Source organism: Pinus tabuliformis, chromosome 3_2 (genome assembly GCF_031772625.1).
Source record: "Pinus tabuliformis cultivar Carrire ecotype Pingquan chromosome 3_2, CPIR1, whole genome shotgun sequence".
NCBI lineage: Eukaryota > Viridiplantae > Streptophyta > Pinopsida > Pinales > Pinaceae > Pinus > Pinus tabuliformis.
Genome location: NC_142302.1, coordinates 1,276,150,388 through 1,276,169,107, shown reverse-complemented (window position 1 = coordinate 1,276,169,107; position 18,720 = coordinate 1,276,150,388). Strand labels below are relative to the sequence as shown.

The 18,720-nt window shown below is 37.6% G+C and overlaps 1 protein-coding gene across 1 annotated transcript in view; it reads left to right on the top strand.

The window, feature by feature from the left end:
* LOC149185397 (RNA polymerase II transcriptional coactivator KELP-like) overlaps nt 1-17,446 on the top strand; it is a 92,311-nt gene extending 74,865 nt beyond the window's left edge. Inside the window, exons 3-4 of the mRNA XM_089417920.1 lie at nt 16,648-16,759; nt 17,049-17,446. Coding sequence (XP_089274046.1) covers nt 16,648-16,730 — 83 coding nt within the window. The 3' untranslated portion in view covers nt 16,731-16,759; nt 17,049-17,446. The remainder of the gene's footprint in view (nt 1-16,647; nt 16,760-17,048) is intronic.
* The last annotated feature ends 1,274 nt before the right edge of the window (nt 17,447-18,720 follow it).

Sequence of the window (18,720 nt, the reverse complement as noted above, 5' to 3'; positions counted from 1 at the left end):
CAAGTGTCCTAAGTCTGTCATTTCAAACTTCTTTTTAAGGCTGGACTTCACATGGTTTATAAGGTTGGGATCACTATCAGTAAGGATAAGATCATCAACATAAAGAACAAGAATGATAAGAGACTTGTGCACTTTCTTGGTGTAGACAGTATTGTCAAAATGACACTTAGAAAAGCCAGTTTCTAAAAGAAAGCTATCCATTTTGGCATACCAAGCCCGAGGGGCTTGCTTGAGACCATAAAGGGATTTCTTAAGCTGACATACAAGGCTGGAGTCTATTTATATAAAGCCAGTAGGTTGCTCCATATAGATTTCTTCATGCAAGTCCCCATGCAAGAAGGCAGATTTAACATCCATATAATGGACTTCCCATTTGAAAGAGGCAGCAAGGGAAAGAACAAGGCGGATAGAGTTCATTTTGGCAACATGGGAGAAGGTTTCAGTATAGTAAATGCCTTCAACTTGTGAAAAACCCTTAGCAACAAGACGAACTTTATGTTTATCAACTTTTCCATCTGGTCCATACTTGGTTTTGTAAACCCATTTGCATCTAACAAGTTTTCATCCCTTTGGAAGAGGACCAAAGATCCCATGTATCATTTGCCAATAATGAACGATATTCTTCATTCATATCTGCGTCCCAATCTAGATGGCCTAAAGCTTCTGCAAAGGTGTTAGGATCATAATTCGCTGAAACTTGAGCCAGTAAAGAAGAGGCTCTATCGAACTGAGAATGTGTACATCACTGATTTGTAGGATCGCCGACAAGAGCACCTGCTGCATCCCGAGTAGCCGGACCCATTTTGGAAGCTGAGGCGCTAAAGGAGGATCCTGAGAAGGTGGGGGAGGATTGTCATCGTCGCTGTCATCATCTGAAGAAGAAACATTTTCAGAAGTAGAAGGGATAGAGAGAAGTGGCACATCCGCCGAACTAGGCTCGTAGGCCGATATATTTTCAGCAAACTTTACATCTCTTCGAATGATAACATTTTTGGACTTAAGTGGAATAAGTCTATATCCTTTGACATCTTCAGAATATCCAACAAAAATACATTTTTCACTCTTAGGTTCTAAAGCTTAATGTTTCTCATTTGGAATATGGGCCCATGCTTTACTTCCAAAAACACGAAAGTGACTTACAAAAATACATTTTTCACTCTTAGGTTCTAAAGCTTAATGTTTCTCATTTGGAATATGGGCCCATGCTTTACTTCCAAAAACACGAAAGTGACTTACATCTGGTTTAATTGAGCTCCATGCTTCTTCTAGAGTGATATTCTTCAAAACCTTAGTAGGAGTGTGATTTACTATGTAATTTGCACAGTTAATTGCTTCTGCCCAAAAATTAAGACTAAGTCCTTTAGATTGAAGCATACAATTAGCCATTTCCTTTAAGGTGCGATTCTTCCTTTCAACTACACCATTTTGTTGTGGAGTATATGGAACAATGTGTTGCATTTGAATTCCATTCTCAGTGCAAAATTTGATGAATTTGTTAACATATTCTCCGCCATTATCAGATCTTAGCTTAAGAATTTGATGTCCAGATTGTTTTTTAACAAAGGCTTTAAAGGCCAAGAACATGTTAAATACTTCACTCTTGAGTTTTAAGAAGTATACCCAAGTGCGTCTAGAGAAATCATCAATGAAAGATAAGAAATACTTGTAGCTAGAGAATGAAACAACTGGAAGTGGACCACATAAATCACTATGCACAAGATGTAAAGGGGCTGAGGCGTGCCAAGAGGCACGTTTTTCAAAACTATTCCGATGATGTTTTTCAAGTACACACCCGGAACAAACAACATCTCTGCAAGATACCATTGGAAGACCTGCCACCATATTTTCTTTACATAGATTCTGAAGGGAGCGATAGTTGAAGTGCCCAAATCGCTCATGCCAAAGTTTGCTCACTTCATCGTTATGAGCAACAAATACTGAGGGAAGATTTGATGACCCAAAGTTGTTAAACTTATACAACCTTGTAGGATTATCAGCAATGCTAATAGCTAAAATCTGTCCAGGATCTCTTAGGTCCTTAATTACAACATCGTGAGGTGAAAATTCAACGATTTTACCTTCACCTGAAATAGTTATCTGATATACAAATAGAAGGTTGCAGGATAAGGTTGGAACACATAATACATCATTAAATTGACCATTGTCTAGATGAACAGTTCCAGTCCCTACAACACTAAGAGATCTATCATCACCAACATATATATTTTTGGTGTTACAATCATTTAAAGAAGAAAACATGGCTTTGTTTTTGGCATGTGATAAGAAGGTCCAGAATCAATGAGCCACTCATGAGAATGAGAAGAAGAAGATACATTTAGTGCATAACCAGACCGAGATGCTTGACAACCACATGCAAAAAGTGCTATTCCTGAAGATGAAGTTGAAGTTGAAGTTGAAGAGTGCTCCAAATGGATGTTATGCTTCTTCATGGCTGCTTCCAAGGCTTCCATCTTCTTAAAGCATTTGGTTTTAAGTGGCCATCTCAATTACAAAAGTGGCAATGTCTATCAATCTTTTTCCCTTTGTTTTTATTTGCCTTGTCATTTTGTTGAAATGATTTTTCATTTTGAGATTGAAATTGCTTAGGACCCTTGTTTGGTTTAAGACCATTCTTTTTAGGATACTGCTTCTTAGGATTCTTTGAATTTGGTTGCTATTGGGCGGCTAAGGCTTTCCTAGAAGAGTTTCCAAGATTAAGAAGACCAAGATATAAGAGCTTTTCTTGTTCTCTTATTAAAGAATCACAAAAGGCATCAAAAGAGGGGGACTTGTAGTCTTGTCCTTGGGAAATAAAGGCTTCTCTAGTAGAATGGAAGGTGGAAACAAACACAGAGTAGGCTGGTCCCAACTTAGTAAGAATGGAATAGATAAGGCTACCATCTTCTTTCTTAACCTTAACACCTTCCAAGAGAAGTCTAAGAGTCTTGAACTTGGACAAAAAAACTTAAATGGAAGAAAAATTATTGGGGTCCAATGTAAGCAACTCATTTTCTAGTTGATGGGTTCTAATTTCATTTTTAATTCAAAAAACTATAGTGAGCTGTTTCATTGCTTCATTAGGAGTATCAAGTTCCGCGATATGGAATCTAAAGTTTGGAGAAGTAGACATCCCTATCAACCCACGTGCTTGATCTTGCCTATTTTCCCATTTGGCTACGTTATCTTCATCTTGAGGGTTGGTTTCTTGGCTTGAGACTATTCTGTAGAGACCTTTACTTCTATGTAAATCCACAATGTAGGACCACCATTGGAAGTAGTTGGTGTTGTCAAGAATAACTTGGCATGGACTTTTCATTTTAACAGAAACTGAAGCTGTAGATGTTGAAACTAAGTGTTCCAATGGAAAGATCTCGAAAAATTAGGCTGATTAAAAAAAAAAACGACTTCCGGATGAAGAAGTTATGGCTTTTTGAAGAAAAATTGTTGAAGATGCCGATGAGGTCCGTAAATGTGCGGAAATGAATGATAATGTTATATTAAAAAAAAAATTCGCCCCCTTTCCAAACTTAATCTAATTAGCTCAGTTAAAAAAAGAAGATTTTATGTGATTCACTTTCATAAATAAGTGAAAGTCACTTTTACAATGGTACTTTATGAGCTACCCACTAAATTGTAACTTAAATAAAAGATAAAGGGACTTTAGAATTATAAGTGACTCACTTTTTATAATGGGTGAGAACACTTTTACATAAAGTAACTTTAAAACATAAGTTACATGTGCTTTTTGAAAAAGTAACTCAACAAAAAGAAAGACTTGAACTCAAGACTTCTATTCTCATAAAGTAACTTTGGACCAAGTGAGCTAGTTTAAAAGGTTAGTAATTTTTGGAAAAGAGGAAGGGTTTTTTTTTAGTCACTGAAGCTTTGGGGTGCGTGCTTACTTGAAAAATCTTTTTTTTTTGCTTACAAAACAAAAACCACAAAACCCAACACGGACATACAAAAAAAAAAGCAAACCTTATGGCTTGAAGTTAGCTTTAGTCGAAAACTAAATATTTTTCTCAATGTTTCTGATTTTTGAGATCACACTAAGGTGCGGCGGAAAAGAGCATACGCATGAGAAAAATCCTTCCTTTCTGTCTCCGATTTGCCCAGATCGCACAGAGTCGCGGGGCAAAGAGCATACGCAGAAATGAAAGGTATAGATCCAATAATAAAAAACAAAGAGCTAAGTAAACCGAAATAAACAGAGAGATGAAATAGCTAGAACTGCAAATAAAGACTGTATACCTCAAGATCTTAAAAATGATGTAGCCAGGGGCTATCGGAAACCTTTTCGCGTGAAACGAAAGAGGTTCCTCACTGGAATAGATGCTCCTAACACGATAGAGCAGTCCTCTCGGCCCGAAACCAGTCAGAAACAATAGATCTAAGAAATGACAGTCCGATGCACTTGTACCGGTTTCAAATTTGGATCACCAACGGATGCGACCCTCAAATAGCTCTGATACCATGTAGGAATTTACAGGGTAAGTTTCTAAGACAGAACACCAAAGGACACGGCTCACAAACAGATCACATATCAATACACTAGTATTCTTAACGTGGTTAAAACCCTCAGAGGGAAACAGTCCACGGCCCGAGCCAACGCGGCCACTTCAAGCAATTTATTAATAAAAGAATGAAAATTTACATAAGCTTCTCTCATGAACGGTTACACTACAAATGATCCTCCATGCTTTTTAAATAGAGATCATGGACCAATCGGGTGTTAAGCCACGGATCAAGTGTCGGTAATATCGAGGAGAGAATGAACCATCAGATCACTTCATGTCTAGAACATATTGTGACCGTCGAATTGTAAGTTACAAAAGTACATAGTAAATGTTAGGATTCCAAAAAAGTCTCCTAGGTTGTAGCTCGGAGATGTCTGGTAACATGTAAATTCAACTTCTTGTTGCAAATGGATGAATGGAAAGAATGATGCTTGTCCAAGCTAGATAACTACTTCTATTTTGTTTCACTCCAGACATGCGTGAACACCCCCAGACTACAAGGCTTTAGACCACCAACTACTCACAGTTTAAGGATTGGGTGATTATGGAGAATACTGACCACACCAGCAGATGCACAGGGCCATGAGATGGCTGGCTACAACCAGTAAAAAAAAATATTCTGCAAATCTAATCTCCTAATAGACAAACATGATGACAAATCTCTGGCACTAGATGAATAGAAACCTGAATAACTTATGCGATGATACATGCAAGTTTTTAACACAGAGATAGGATGACAACTACTCTAATGCTAAAATCAAGAGTTCAAGCATATAGCATATCAAGCACAGCTTAGAACAGAGGAGAAATGGAAAGTGAGCAATTAACAGCAAAAGAAGCTTGTATTAGCTGAAAATGAAGACGAGACGTTGCAAGTGTCAAAATAGTTACAGTCTCCAGAAGTTGAACCTTACATCAAAACATCAACCATCAACCTTGATTACATCTTGTTTCTAGGTATATATGGAGTTTCAATACAAAGGCACTTGGCCATTCCAGGTATGGAGGGGTCATAATTGACCACCAACCGCATTTAGTTGCCTGATGGAGCTTCGGAGTGCGTTTGCTTGCTTTCGTGGATGAATTTGATCTTTTCTTGTGCTCTGCTGTCCTCTCGGGCAACTGGAGTGCTTGTATCAATGAGGCCCCATAACTGTTAAATGCAACCATTTGATCGTGCTCTGTCCTTTTCCTCCTCGGCCATACTGTTTGTTAAATATGATAGTTGAGGAGCAACTACAAACAGTACTGGAAGACTGGTCACCTTCGTCCTTCGGGTGCACAGAACAGTCAAGGGACACAGACTGCATAGCGGGTGGACGAGTCGGATGAAGGAGTAAGATTGGCCGTTGGATCAGGCGGATAGATGACAGAGATGGCTTGGCAGGGGCTATCGGGAAAAGCGGGGTGAAGTGAACGTGGGCCGTTGGATCTCAAGTGGACAGATCCAATGGTCGTCGGGCGGCGGAAGCGCGCGGTGGTTATCGGGCGAGGACGGAGGACCGGGCGGTAAGCGGTATTGATCGCACCGCCGTAGGACGTTGGGCAGTAAGCGGTATTGATCGCACCACCGTAGGACGTTGGGCGGTAAAAGGACAACGCCGCGTGATCCCATTCAGAGTGTGACATGTGGCGGCGGAGGAGAGAGGAAACCACTCTCCATCGTGCGTTATCGTCCCGACACTTTGTGGACTCGAGGAGAGTGAACACCGTCCGATCGCGGCAGAGATGATCGGACGGTGGGGTTTTGATCGCGCAGGTTACGTTATTTGATGTGACAGGAGCCGTTGGATCAGCGGGAAGAGTGAACGACTGTGATTTAAAGGTGATGATGGGGTTATGGAAGCGCGGGGTCATGTGGACACGACTTTATGAGGGTTTAGGCTCTGTGCTCGGGGCTTGAGGAAACAGGGATTTATGTTGGGTTTTAGAGGAAAAACGGAGGCAGTGGGGATGAAAGAGAGTAAGTGGAGTAAAGGAGAAGAAGGAAGATGACTGCCATGAGCTTCTTTTGAGCATAAACAATACGGCCAAGCTTAGATTTGGCCTTCAAAAACCACAGTTACAACAGAGCTAACAGTAAAGAAACACACTTTACCTAACTCTACACTAGACCAAGTTATACTTAACTATTTCTTATGAGTCGGAATATCCTAACATTCTTTCAACAACTTCCTTGATTGAAAAGAGCTTCAACCCTTTGATCTGCTTCATCTCTTATGTCATCATACCATTATCCCATGAATTCCACAAATTGGAGTTCCTGATGAAACACTTGCTTCCTCTCTAGATTGGTGAACCTTTCGATGAAGATTCCATCAGAGAATCTTGAGGATCTTGCATATCCCTATCCAACAGATGTTTCCTTTTGACTGATGTATGATGAGACTTGTCCTGGATGACTTCTTCCTTTTTCCCATAAGTGTCACTTGAGCTTTTAATGAGGTCACTAAGAGCTATATCCTTCATAGTTGATTGTCATAGATTTTGTTCCAGACATCCTTCATGTTTCCTATGGTGATGTCACGAGCTCTTACTTCTAATGCTTTTCCTCTTCCTTGGACTTCCTTCTTTTCAACTTCCTCCACTTCTTCGGTGAAATGGGCTTCTTCTCTATCTTTCTTGTTATTGCCCTTCTTGAACTTAGGACAATCTTTTCTATAATGCTCATAGCATTGAATCTTAGCTATGTTCTTCTTTCTTTCCGACAAATGTTTGAGCACTTTTTGTCCTCAACTTGTCTTGTTCTATCTTGCATAGAAACCACAAGTTGTTGAATGGAATAGCTTTCTTATCCTCATAGGCATTTGTTACCTTGTTCATCAGTTAGTGCATTTAGAACAAAGGAGATCATTTCCTTATTTGAAATCATCTCTCCCAGATCTTGCAGTCGAGATCTTATGAAGATAACCCTTTATCCTTTGATACCTTCAACAGATCTTTGTGATATGACCTTCTTTATTGTATCTTTAGAGAATAGTTTTCCCAGCTCATCATATATCTCTTTTGATGTCTCCAATCCCGCTATGAGGGAATCCTTGATGGATTCCTTAAGAAAATCTTGAGCCCTTAGATCCTTTTCTATGTATACAGATAGTACTTTACCTTCAAATGGTTTGGAGACTTTTCTAATGACTTCATTTTCTTCGAGGACTATTTCTATCCTCCTTTTCCATGCAAGGAAGTTTGATGACCCAACCAACTTATAGATCTCCTTGCAAAACGAAGTCATTTTATTAGATTTAGATTATAGAATAAAATATACTTACTTGTCAAGTGAAGATAAAATCTTCAACTTGATCCCTTTGTTGATGATGATTGATGAAGATGTCTTGATGCTCCTCGGATGATCTTCTTTAAGGATAAGGAGGTCCTTGCTTCAATGAGGGGGAGACTGCCTTGGAACCTTTTGAAGATGATGACAATGCCTTTAGCCTTCTTTGGATAACTAGCCTTCAAGATACTTCGACTTCTTTGGTGGTGAATGAGTGCAGATCAGAAATGCTTCTAGGGTTTTGACTTTCTCCAAGATGATGTGATCTTCATCCTAGAAATGCTTCTCTTGGATGTCTATCCTTTGGGCTACCTTGCATTGTAGATCTCTTCAACTTGATGAGGGTCTTTGTGATCTTTTCGACTTTCTCCAAGATGATGTGATCTTCGTCCTAGATATGCTTCTCTTGGATGTCTATACTTTGGGCTACCTTGCATTGTAGATCTCTTCAACTTAGAGGATCTAAAACTTTTGTTGGTATATACTTCTTCTTTGATCTAGGGTTTGATACTTTGATGTAAATCTTGACTTCACTATAATATCCTTCGACTTGCTTTGATGCCTTTCTTGAAACTCAATCCTTGAGTGTCTCTTTGATTAGATGCCCTTCCTTGACTTTGTCACCTTAGCTCTGATACCATGTTAAGAAATTTAGGGCATCGATAGTTAGGGGATTCCTCATTAATTAGTCACTACTTGTGAGTGCTTTTTACAACTTTAGATTAGGATCTTCTTCGCTTAAGTTATTAACGTTCCTCATCAAACAATTGCCAATGCATGAACATAAATAGACAAGAGACAAAATGTAAGCTATGAGCTAGAGCCAAAACCTCTCTCTTTGATAGAAAAATCCACACAAATTCTTCTTATAGAGATTCCAATTAATGAATACCAAGACCAAGACCCTTGATCTATTTGCCACTCCAAGACCAAGACACAAGTTCTATTGACAATCAACCTTCTTCTTGACTCCTCTTCCACTTTGACCTTCTTCACATCGAGACCTTCTTCATGTAATAGTATCGAGACCTTGTCACACACTTGTAACCTTCTTCCTGTGTTAGCACCAAATTCTCTTTGCTGTGGTAGCACCGAATTGTCTTTGATGCAAGACAAAGATTACACCGAGATCCTTACTGTGATATATCACCGAGACATTGAGGGGATGTCACTGTGGTATCACTGAAACCTTGTCTACCTTCTTTGCTCCAAACCGCATGGTGACCTCTGCAGTTATACAGAACTGTAGCCTTTTCCAGCACCGAACTGTAGTTTGCAATCTCCTACAAATTATAGAGGTATCTGGACTTGTCTCTGTACCAGAGATCCGAACTTATCTCTGCAACTGTCCACCCAAAATCTCAGAGAGATAGCTGAAATTCTGTCTCTGTGGAATAGGCCAAGGTCCCTATATATAGTAGTCTGTCTGTCATAAATAAGCTGACATGACCTTTTGAAGGGATGTGTCTGCATATTAGTCGAGCCGACATGAGTTTCTACTTCATCTTGAGGCCGACTTGAAGAGAACTTTGTGTATGTCTTGGAGGGCTACTAGACCATTCTATTAACCCAAATAAATTTGTAACATCCCCAAGAAGGGTTCTTCATACATGACATTGACTCTATTAGATTTTTATGGCAAATCCCAAAGGTTCTCAATGGGAGCCATCTGAAATTTTTTTTTCTTGCTCATTACACCCATGAAGCAAGCATTACAATAATACTTTTATTTTTCTTCTTTTCATCATTTAAAAAATTCACAATTACGTCATTATGAAGACCGAACCTAGTTACACTTTTCAACACATGAAACCTAAAATTGAATTGGTTCAAAAACTGAATTGAAGATCAAATTGAAGACTAGTGTGTGCATGAAACACTAGATTCTTAGTGGGGTTGATACTCTTTGTGTAACACAATAGGCTTCCATCATTTGATTGGTTAGCTTTGTTATGAACTTTCCATGCCAAATAACTGCACAATTAATAAAATTGGTTGTGATGTACTTTGCCTCTGTTGAACTAAGTGCCACTGCTACTTATTGAACTGTTGTATCATATTTGAACTCAAACTAAAGAAAAACCCTGAATTACTCTTCATGTCCTTTGCATCTCTGGCGTAGGTAGAATCCACAAAACCATGCAACATAACGCACCATCTCCTACATGATTTCATTGCGCCCTTCAAGTATTGAAGCACATGCAATATAGTAACCCAATGACATTGCCTTGGCACAAACATGTAATGGCTCAGAGTGTTCACTGCAAAACAAATATGAGGTCTAGTATACTGTATTTCCGATATACACAAGAGAACCAAACAACTATCTATACACTGAAGGATCTAGCAAATTTGAATTTAAGCCTTCATGTAACTTTAGATTTGGAACCATGGATTTGGCTAAGGGTTTACGTTCAATCATACAAATTGCTTTAGGATCTCCATTGTGTACTTCCTCTCCCCAAGAAAGTCCTCATTTGTAGCTGGCCAAACCTCTAGACCCAAGATTAATGCATAAAGCTGATGTTCTTCATGTTGAACTTGCTTGCATCTTTTTCTTGCACCATGCTAGGAGCCACTCAAAATTACATGTAAGTATCACGTCATCTACATACATGAACAAAACAAGCAGATCAAGCCCATCAAACAAATAGCAAAGATTGGGACCTTTAGTAGTTTTGGTGAAGCTCAAACCTGTCAGACACTTGCCAATTTTTCAGAGCAAGCATGTGGTTCTTGCTTCAACTTGTAAAGGGCCTTCTTCAATCTGGGTACATGGCACTCTTGTCCATGCAACTCAAAACCTCTCAATTGATCAATTTATATCTCTTGCTCAATCAAAGCATCGAGAAACATGGCCTTTACGTCCATTTGATATAATGCCAACCAAAAATTAATTCTAGAGAAGTAACGGGTTTGATGGAGGTATTCTTCGCAATTGGACCAAAGTTCTCCTCATAGTCAAGTCCCTATCTTTTTGGAGAATCATTTTACTATTAACTGAGCCTTGTATTTCTCTATGTTGCCATCTATTGCATGCTTCACCTTCTTCAACCACCTGGAATCAACTGTTCCCTTGCTCACCTACTGCCTTCTCATTACTAGAAAGGCTCTGCATCATTGATGGATGACATTAGTGCAACATGATTCACCCAAAATAACATCTTTGGAGTTCCAACTTTCTTCTGTGCATCTTGCAATGTTTGGGTAAGCCTCAATTGAGAAATGTAACTAGTATCGGTCTTTATAATTGTATATGAGTCATGATGTAATGTATTTGTCAAAAGAAAGAAAATAAAATTTATTGTAAAAGAAAATTTATTCATAAGCATGGGTTTCATACTTTATTTATTTTATTTCTAGGTCAAAGCACCCATTGAGTGCTTCTATGGTTTATGTCATGAGTCATAATCCTTCTCATTATGATCTAGACCCTTCTTGGGCTTTGTATGTCAAGAAAGAAATTAATTTTTGAGTCAAAATTGTATTTTATGCTTCCTCCACCAAGTCGGCCTCAAGAAAAGACAAATCAGCCTCATTCAAGTAATTCGACTTCACAGGAAGACTATAAAGGCAGTGCAATTCAACCTATTTGAGTAATCATCCGATCAAGGAAGATTTCGATCTGCAATTGAAGTTGTGCAAAATAGCAAGAGAAAAGAGTGAAGAAAGCTAGAAGAACAAGGAGAAACCCTAAGCGAAGAAGGAACCTTAGCGAAGAAATTGAAGACCTTTTTTCTCTCTTTTTTGCCACACCTGCAAGTTTCTGGGCTATAGGAAGGAGGGCCGAAGTTGCAGGTCTGCAGTAGGGCTGAAATCTGAGTTTGTTTCAGGTCTGCAGTAGGGCTGAAATCTGAGTTTGTTGTAGGATTGAAATTTGAAGCAGTTTGATTTGAGTGGACTTTTGCAGTTTGGCTAATCATCTTGGGAGGTTGACTTGGTGGATTGGAGGAGGTCTTTGTTTTGGTCAAAAAGTCTTGGTTGTCGAATTTGATTTGGTTCTAAAGTAAGAGAAGAGAATTTTTGTGTTTTCCCCTAGAAGAGGGGTTTAGCCTTGACTGAGAGCCTACATCCTATGTCTTTGTTGTGTTGATCTTCATGTACTTATGTTTTTGGTAGCTGCTTGATTATAAGAAGATAAAAGAAGATACAAAAGAAGATAATAAGAATTCAGAGAGATCACAAGTAACTATCAAGATAAGAAAATCATTCTTCCTTTTGATTTTATAACATTGTGACTGCCCAAATTGTACGTTAGAATGATAAAAGCTTTAACCCACACCATACAATCCAAGTGGAACATAGGAAGGTCATCGATTGCCACTTGAGCGACCTACCCCTACCCTTTAGGTCGACTCTCATTTGGATCAAGGGAGGCTTCCCTAAAGAAACACTAGGGCTAAGGAATAAGGAGCAAGGTGATATCACCATAACTTTCAAAATTGGAACTAGTCTTCAAACCAATCACCTACCAAACAGGGTTTCAAATCGGAATTGAATCAAATTGGATTCAATGAATTGTTTTTAAAAAAATACATCAAATAATTAATTTTCAATGAAAAATTTATTTTTAGGATTCCAAATCATGATTCCAAACCATTAGAGACAAATATGCAAAGTTTGTGTTGATTTGGGGTAGCATCGGATGTACTCTAGCCATGAAAATTGGTGGAAAGGCTAAAGCACATGAGATCTCCAAGACCGAGAAATGGTTTGGGCGGATTCTAACTGGTTTGGGAGATATTAAAATAATAATTATTTTTAATGGAGTTCCTAAGTCTAAATTTAGGAAAAATAAAATATTAATGGGTATTAATATAAAACTGGGTTAGAAGGTTCCAAAAGTCATGGATCAAGCCAAATCTAACCTTAGTCGTTGACAGGGAAAATTTTAAGAACCCCCCCAAATTTATATGTATAATAAATGGGCGAATCTCCATGGTATATAGGAAAAATGGAAGGCGATTTTATCAATAATATGATATGTATATATAATCTTTGGCGAATCTCTCACCAGGCATGGCGAATATTTTACTCAATTATAAAATCTTGTGTTTATTGAATACACAAATGAAATCATTGCATTTCTTTAAAATATCTTTTGAAATCAAAATTACTGAAATTACATATCGATAACCTAGTGGGTGTAGGATAAAATTCACTCGTGCCATTCACAGAAAGCATGAGAAAAAACCTAATACTATATAGCCAATACACAAGTATGTTCCTGTTTGCAATTAGAAAAATTACCCAAATTGCAATCTGTTTACTCCACTTCTAGGGACCTCGTAACCACCCTGCCAATACACAAGTATGTTCCCATTTGCAATTAGAAAAATTACCCAAATTACAATCTGTTTACTCCAGCATATGTTGGAAAGTTATAGAAGGATGACTAGTGCAATCAATCCATTCCTTTTAGCCCTGGATTTGTTTCAGTTTAAAACAGAAGTATACAAATATACTTGTCCAATGTCTATGCTTTAACCATTCACCTTAAGATGTTTTTACAATATAATTTCCTAAGTCTATTTAATATCTTCATTATCATAAAAACCAACCTATATCCATCTTAACTCCACATCTACCACTCTTAGGGGGATGAAATCTATTTATCCCTCTGAGCACTTGGTAGACCCAGAATTAAGATGGATCTAAGGTAGAATTTCCCCTTTAAATAGTCTATGCTCACATGAATACCATGGGTCAATACCATGGGTTATCATAAACCTGGAGCTTAAAAATTACTATTAGTAATTTATAAAAATTAATAAAATTAATAGTTGATTTTTATTTTATTTTTTATTTTAACCAAGCTAAAATGTTTAACATACATTAAATTACAACATCCATTTTTACTCTTGATCGGATCAAATATTTTTTCACTCTATGCTAGTTTGCATATCACGATATTTGATACCTCTCAGGGGTTAGTAGATCCAGAGTAAAGATGGATCTATGCTGGTTTAATTCCCCCATTCAAATAGGCTACATTCCAAGTGAATACCATGGGTCAATACCATGTGCCATTTTGGTGAATACCATGGGTGAATACCATGTGCCATTTTTATTTTTATTAATACTAATATTAGGGTTAATAATGTTTTTTTGCATGGTATTAATAACAATCTAGTCCATGGTATTTGTCCCATAGTATAAATATAAGGTGACTTATGGAGTAAATATAAAAAAATGTTTTATTTGTTTACCATACCTCTCGTTTATTTATATTTTTATTAATTTACCGTACCATTCATAAATACAAGGTGACTTATGGAGTAAATATAAAAAAATGTTTTATTTGTTTACCATACCTCTCGCTTATTTATATTTTTATTAATTTATCATACCTCTTTTACAACTATGGTATTTGGCCCATAGGATTCACTTAAATAAAACCTCTTTCTTGAGCCTTCATAAATAGAATGAGGGTTATGGACTAAATATAAAAAGAGGTTTTATTTATTTACAATGCGTCTAGTTTATTTATATTTTTATTTATTTACCATACCTTTTGAGTAAGTATAAAAAGATGTTTTATTTATTTACCATACCTCCACTTTACTTATATTTTTATTTGTTTACACCCTTGCATGTATATAAGGTGACTTATGGAGTAAATATAAAAAATGCTTTATTTGTTTACCATACCTCTCATTTATTTATATTTTTATTAATTTACCATACCTCTTTTATAAATATGGTATTTGGGCCTTTGGCTCATAGGATTCACTTAAATAAAACCTATTCTTGAAAATGGGCGAATGGATTCACTTAAATAAAACCTATTCTTGAAAATGGGCGAATGGAAGGTTGTAACTCCTAATTTCAAGGGCTAAATTTACCTTTTTTACCCTCCCCCTTAAAATAAGGTGGGCTATTTGAGGTGATTTGTAAAAATGTCCTATGATAAAAAAATTCGCCCACTAAAAATTTAAAACCCCTTAATTTTGCCAAAGGGCGAACATTCGCCCCTAAAATCACCCCTAGTCGTTGATTAGAGATTTAATCTTGGCCGTTAATGGACCAATGAGAAAAGTGTAAGAGGAGGCTTGAGGGTCAATTGGAGATACACCAGAGTGATTAGTCATTCATTTTTCTAGAGCGGGGTTGCTAAGCAAAGTTGAATTAGTGATCAACAATGAGGGGCAGTGAGTACGAGACAGAGAGGCAGGGATAATACTGGGAGACCAGCACAAAAGAAGAGAGCGAGAGCAACAGTTAGTCTAGGCCTTGCAGAACTCAACAGAGGCAGCACAGAGCCCAGAGAAACTATGTCATCCACGCAGAGGGCAAAGGGAGTGACGTAGAGGCTCCCAGAGGCTGCGCAGTGCCTCAGAGGGCTGATGCAGAGGGTCCTAGCATTGACACATGTCAGCAGGAGGCTGACGCAGAGGGTCCTAGCGTTGACACATGTCAGCAGGAGGCTGACATAGAGGCCAGAAGGGCTAGTGCCGAGCTTCAGTTGTGCCGGAGAGGGTTTCGTGGGACAGGTTTTTTGAATACCTGTTTCCGGATATAGAGGTATTGCTGTCATGTATTTTTCTCTGTCGGGTGAGCCGGTTAGGCACCCAGTTGTACTCAAATAGACTGCATAATAATATAACCCTCAGAATAGTTGCACCAGTTTTCCTGCATTGGGTTTTTCCGGGGACATTTGTTCAAAAATAACAGTGTCACTTGTGTATTTGTTTTCTTTCAGTGGATCTGTAGATGTTGTGACTGTATTGTGTTTATTTCGGTATTTAATGTATTAAATAATTTGTTCAATTTTTAAACAAGTAGATGAAATAAACCAGCAGAACACAGATTATTTTTCTAATGGATGGACTTAGAAAATTCAACAGTTTGCTCATCTATATACCATGTAGCTCAATATATCAAAATAGCACCAAGTGCAATACATATCAGCAACAAAATACATAACCATTGAGGCTCTAAATGCCCCCCAGAGTCCAAAAAACATGCTGCAAGCTATTAGGCCACTAGCCTACTACGAACCACTAATCAACATGATCACTCATCAAACTCATCACCACTACTATAAGTAGGATCATCAACAGGAGCTACATAAACATTATCCTCAAAGTTTTCAGACTCGGATTCCAAAACTTTATAATGTGGCAGAAATTGGAAAAAGCTTAACATGCCTAACCAATTATTTTGGTTAAGGTTACATTTTTGTTAAGGCCATGACAGAGGAGTTCAGCAATAAATACCACCAACATCAGAGGAGTTCAACATTCAATACCACCAACATCAAGGTCCATAAATGGCTTTGTGCTCCGGATTATATGCCAATCCCATACCCTCATACATGATAAAATTCAATGAAAATGTTGTAATCCTGATTCCTACCAATTCTAAAATCCTGAAAACTGTTAGTCTACTGAATTTTCAGTGGGATATGAAATTTGACTCTCTTTATGAATTTTAAGAATTTAGCATTACCATTGATTTCCAGCATTGCCTGGGTTGAGTTGGGATTTTTGTTTAGGAGGGGGAGGGTTGGTTTTATTGCCAAGGGAAGCTGTGAAACAACCATTAGATGTTCATCAAACTGATGGTTCTGTTTTCTCATTATGCTTCAAGATAATTTTGTGCAAAACACTAAAGTTTTGTTAATGAGATTAATTTTGATTTGATTGTGATTCTGGCACATTAGTCTTCCACCTTGCCATGCAGTGATTTTCGGAAAATATCAAGGATATGTAGTATTGGTGGTCAAAAAAATGATTTATATTTTGAAGTTAGTGATAGAAAATTACTGGTAAGCTGGTTCAACATCTTTACTGTAAAATAGATCTTTGTTCTTCGTAACCTGCAGCCTCAAATTTTTATGGGGTTTTCATGCAGGCATAAGCCTCACCATTGACCAGTGGACAACATTCAAGAAAAGTATACCTGCAATCGAGGAGGCCATACAACAACTTCAATGAACGGAAATGATCTGTCTGGCACTTATCAGGTTATCACTTGCTGTTATAAATCACTTTATGTAGGGTTGTTTCCTGGGAAACATACTAGTATTTTCTTTTTTCATTGCTAGGTTATTCATTTCAGGTTGAGATTTACTTAGTAGAATGATACAAGTTGTTGTTGCAGTAGTCGTCAATACTTCTTACCATTTTATATGGATGGTTTTAGCTTTTAATTATACTGGGTGTTGAGGCATTTGCATTTGCTTTATTTTGTGTTTGATAGACTGCATATTAGTTCCAAAAGAAATCTTCTAATGGATGATTGCTTGCAAACAGGCATTTTGATCTGGAGTTCCTGTAGATTCGTATCTTGAGAAGGGAGTATAATTATAGATCTCCAGAACTGTTTATAAAAGATATTTAGTTTTTCCATTTGGAGTATTAATTATCCTGGTAGATGTGCTGTGGAGTCGAAAAGTGTGCCCATTTTAACCAGATAATTAATTTTGGTATCCATTATGTATGTAATCACTACTACCATCTTGATAATTTAATTTTGATATCCATTATGTATGCAATAACTTCTACCATCTTGATAATTTTACACGGCCATGGACTTTATACCAATTCTCTGGTTCAACTTGCTTATGGCAGCATGCAATTGTGATTAACAGCTGTCCATGTTATCATGCATGAAATTATCTGAATTACAATAGATTTTTCATTGTTCTTTAGTTCTTTTATAGTTTGAAAGAGTGATTTTCATAATTGCTAAGATTTTGAACTGTTGGTATTGGCCATGTTCTCTAACCAACTTTACCTTCGGCATAGACGCGAGCACTGGGGTATTTATTCTGTTAAATTTACCCAGGACTTCCGCTTGGCCTCGTCCATTGAGATGTCCATGAATCTGGTCTCAGTGATAAGTTAATTGGCTGGATGGTCATAACAACTTCTTTGACTTCTCTTTGGGGGGTTGCGACTGTGAGTGAGCACTGAAGGATTGGCAAGTTTTCTAGGAGGGATTTACTGATTCACAAACTTTTTAGAAATTAATGTTGGAGCAATGTTTTTCCGAGTCAAGTTCATGTGCTGGAATAATTTGACTTAGTAGGAAGCCTTCAGTGTAGATGCCATCACTAAAGGGTATCTATTCTGTTAAATTTACCCAGGACTTCCACCTAGCTGTGTCCGTTGATATTTCCACCCACCTGGTCTTGGATGCAGTATTAACTTCATTGCCTGCATAATCATAACAACTCTTTTGACTTCTCTTTGGGGGTCTCTGACCATGAGTTTGAGCACCGAAGTGCTTTGATTTAGCCAATGAATCACAAGCCACACAGGTTTATTGTGTGTTTTAGCTTTGAATTGTGTTAGTATTTACAAATTTTCTTAGGGGGGATTACTGATTCACAAACTCTTCAGAAATTACTCTTGGAGCAACATTTTTCTAAGTCAAGTTCATCTGAGCTATGCAACATGTCATGAATTGACCACTTTGGCATGATAATTGTCTGATGGCACAGGGGTTATTTGACTTAGTAGGAAAGTCTCTTACGTGAAAACTTGTGGTACTGGTGTCAAGGTCCATCTTCCAAGTGATGACTTGTGGTATCGGGTTCCCAGGTTTTCTCTGGCTCATGGTAGTAATGTGTAATGTAATAACGAAGTATTACTACATTCCACCCACATTAATAATATGGAAGGATAATAAGATTTGAAGTGTTTTTTCTGTTTATCCCAGAGAAAAACACCTTATTTTACTCGTAACTGAATGGATAATTACATTTTTCAGATGTCCTCCGTGCTTCTCAAAAAAGAAATGCTCTCAGAATTGTCATCTTGTTAAAATTGGAAACTAGGATCAAACTCCATGTGGGTCATCTTTTTTATGGTAGCTGATATTTTTTTTAGGTTCCTTTCTCCGAGAGGTGTAGGATTGATCTAAAGATCATCTGATTCCGTCATGTATTTATGGAGATATGAATTTATTTGTATTAGTGAC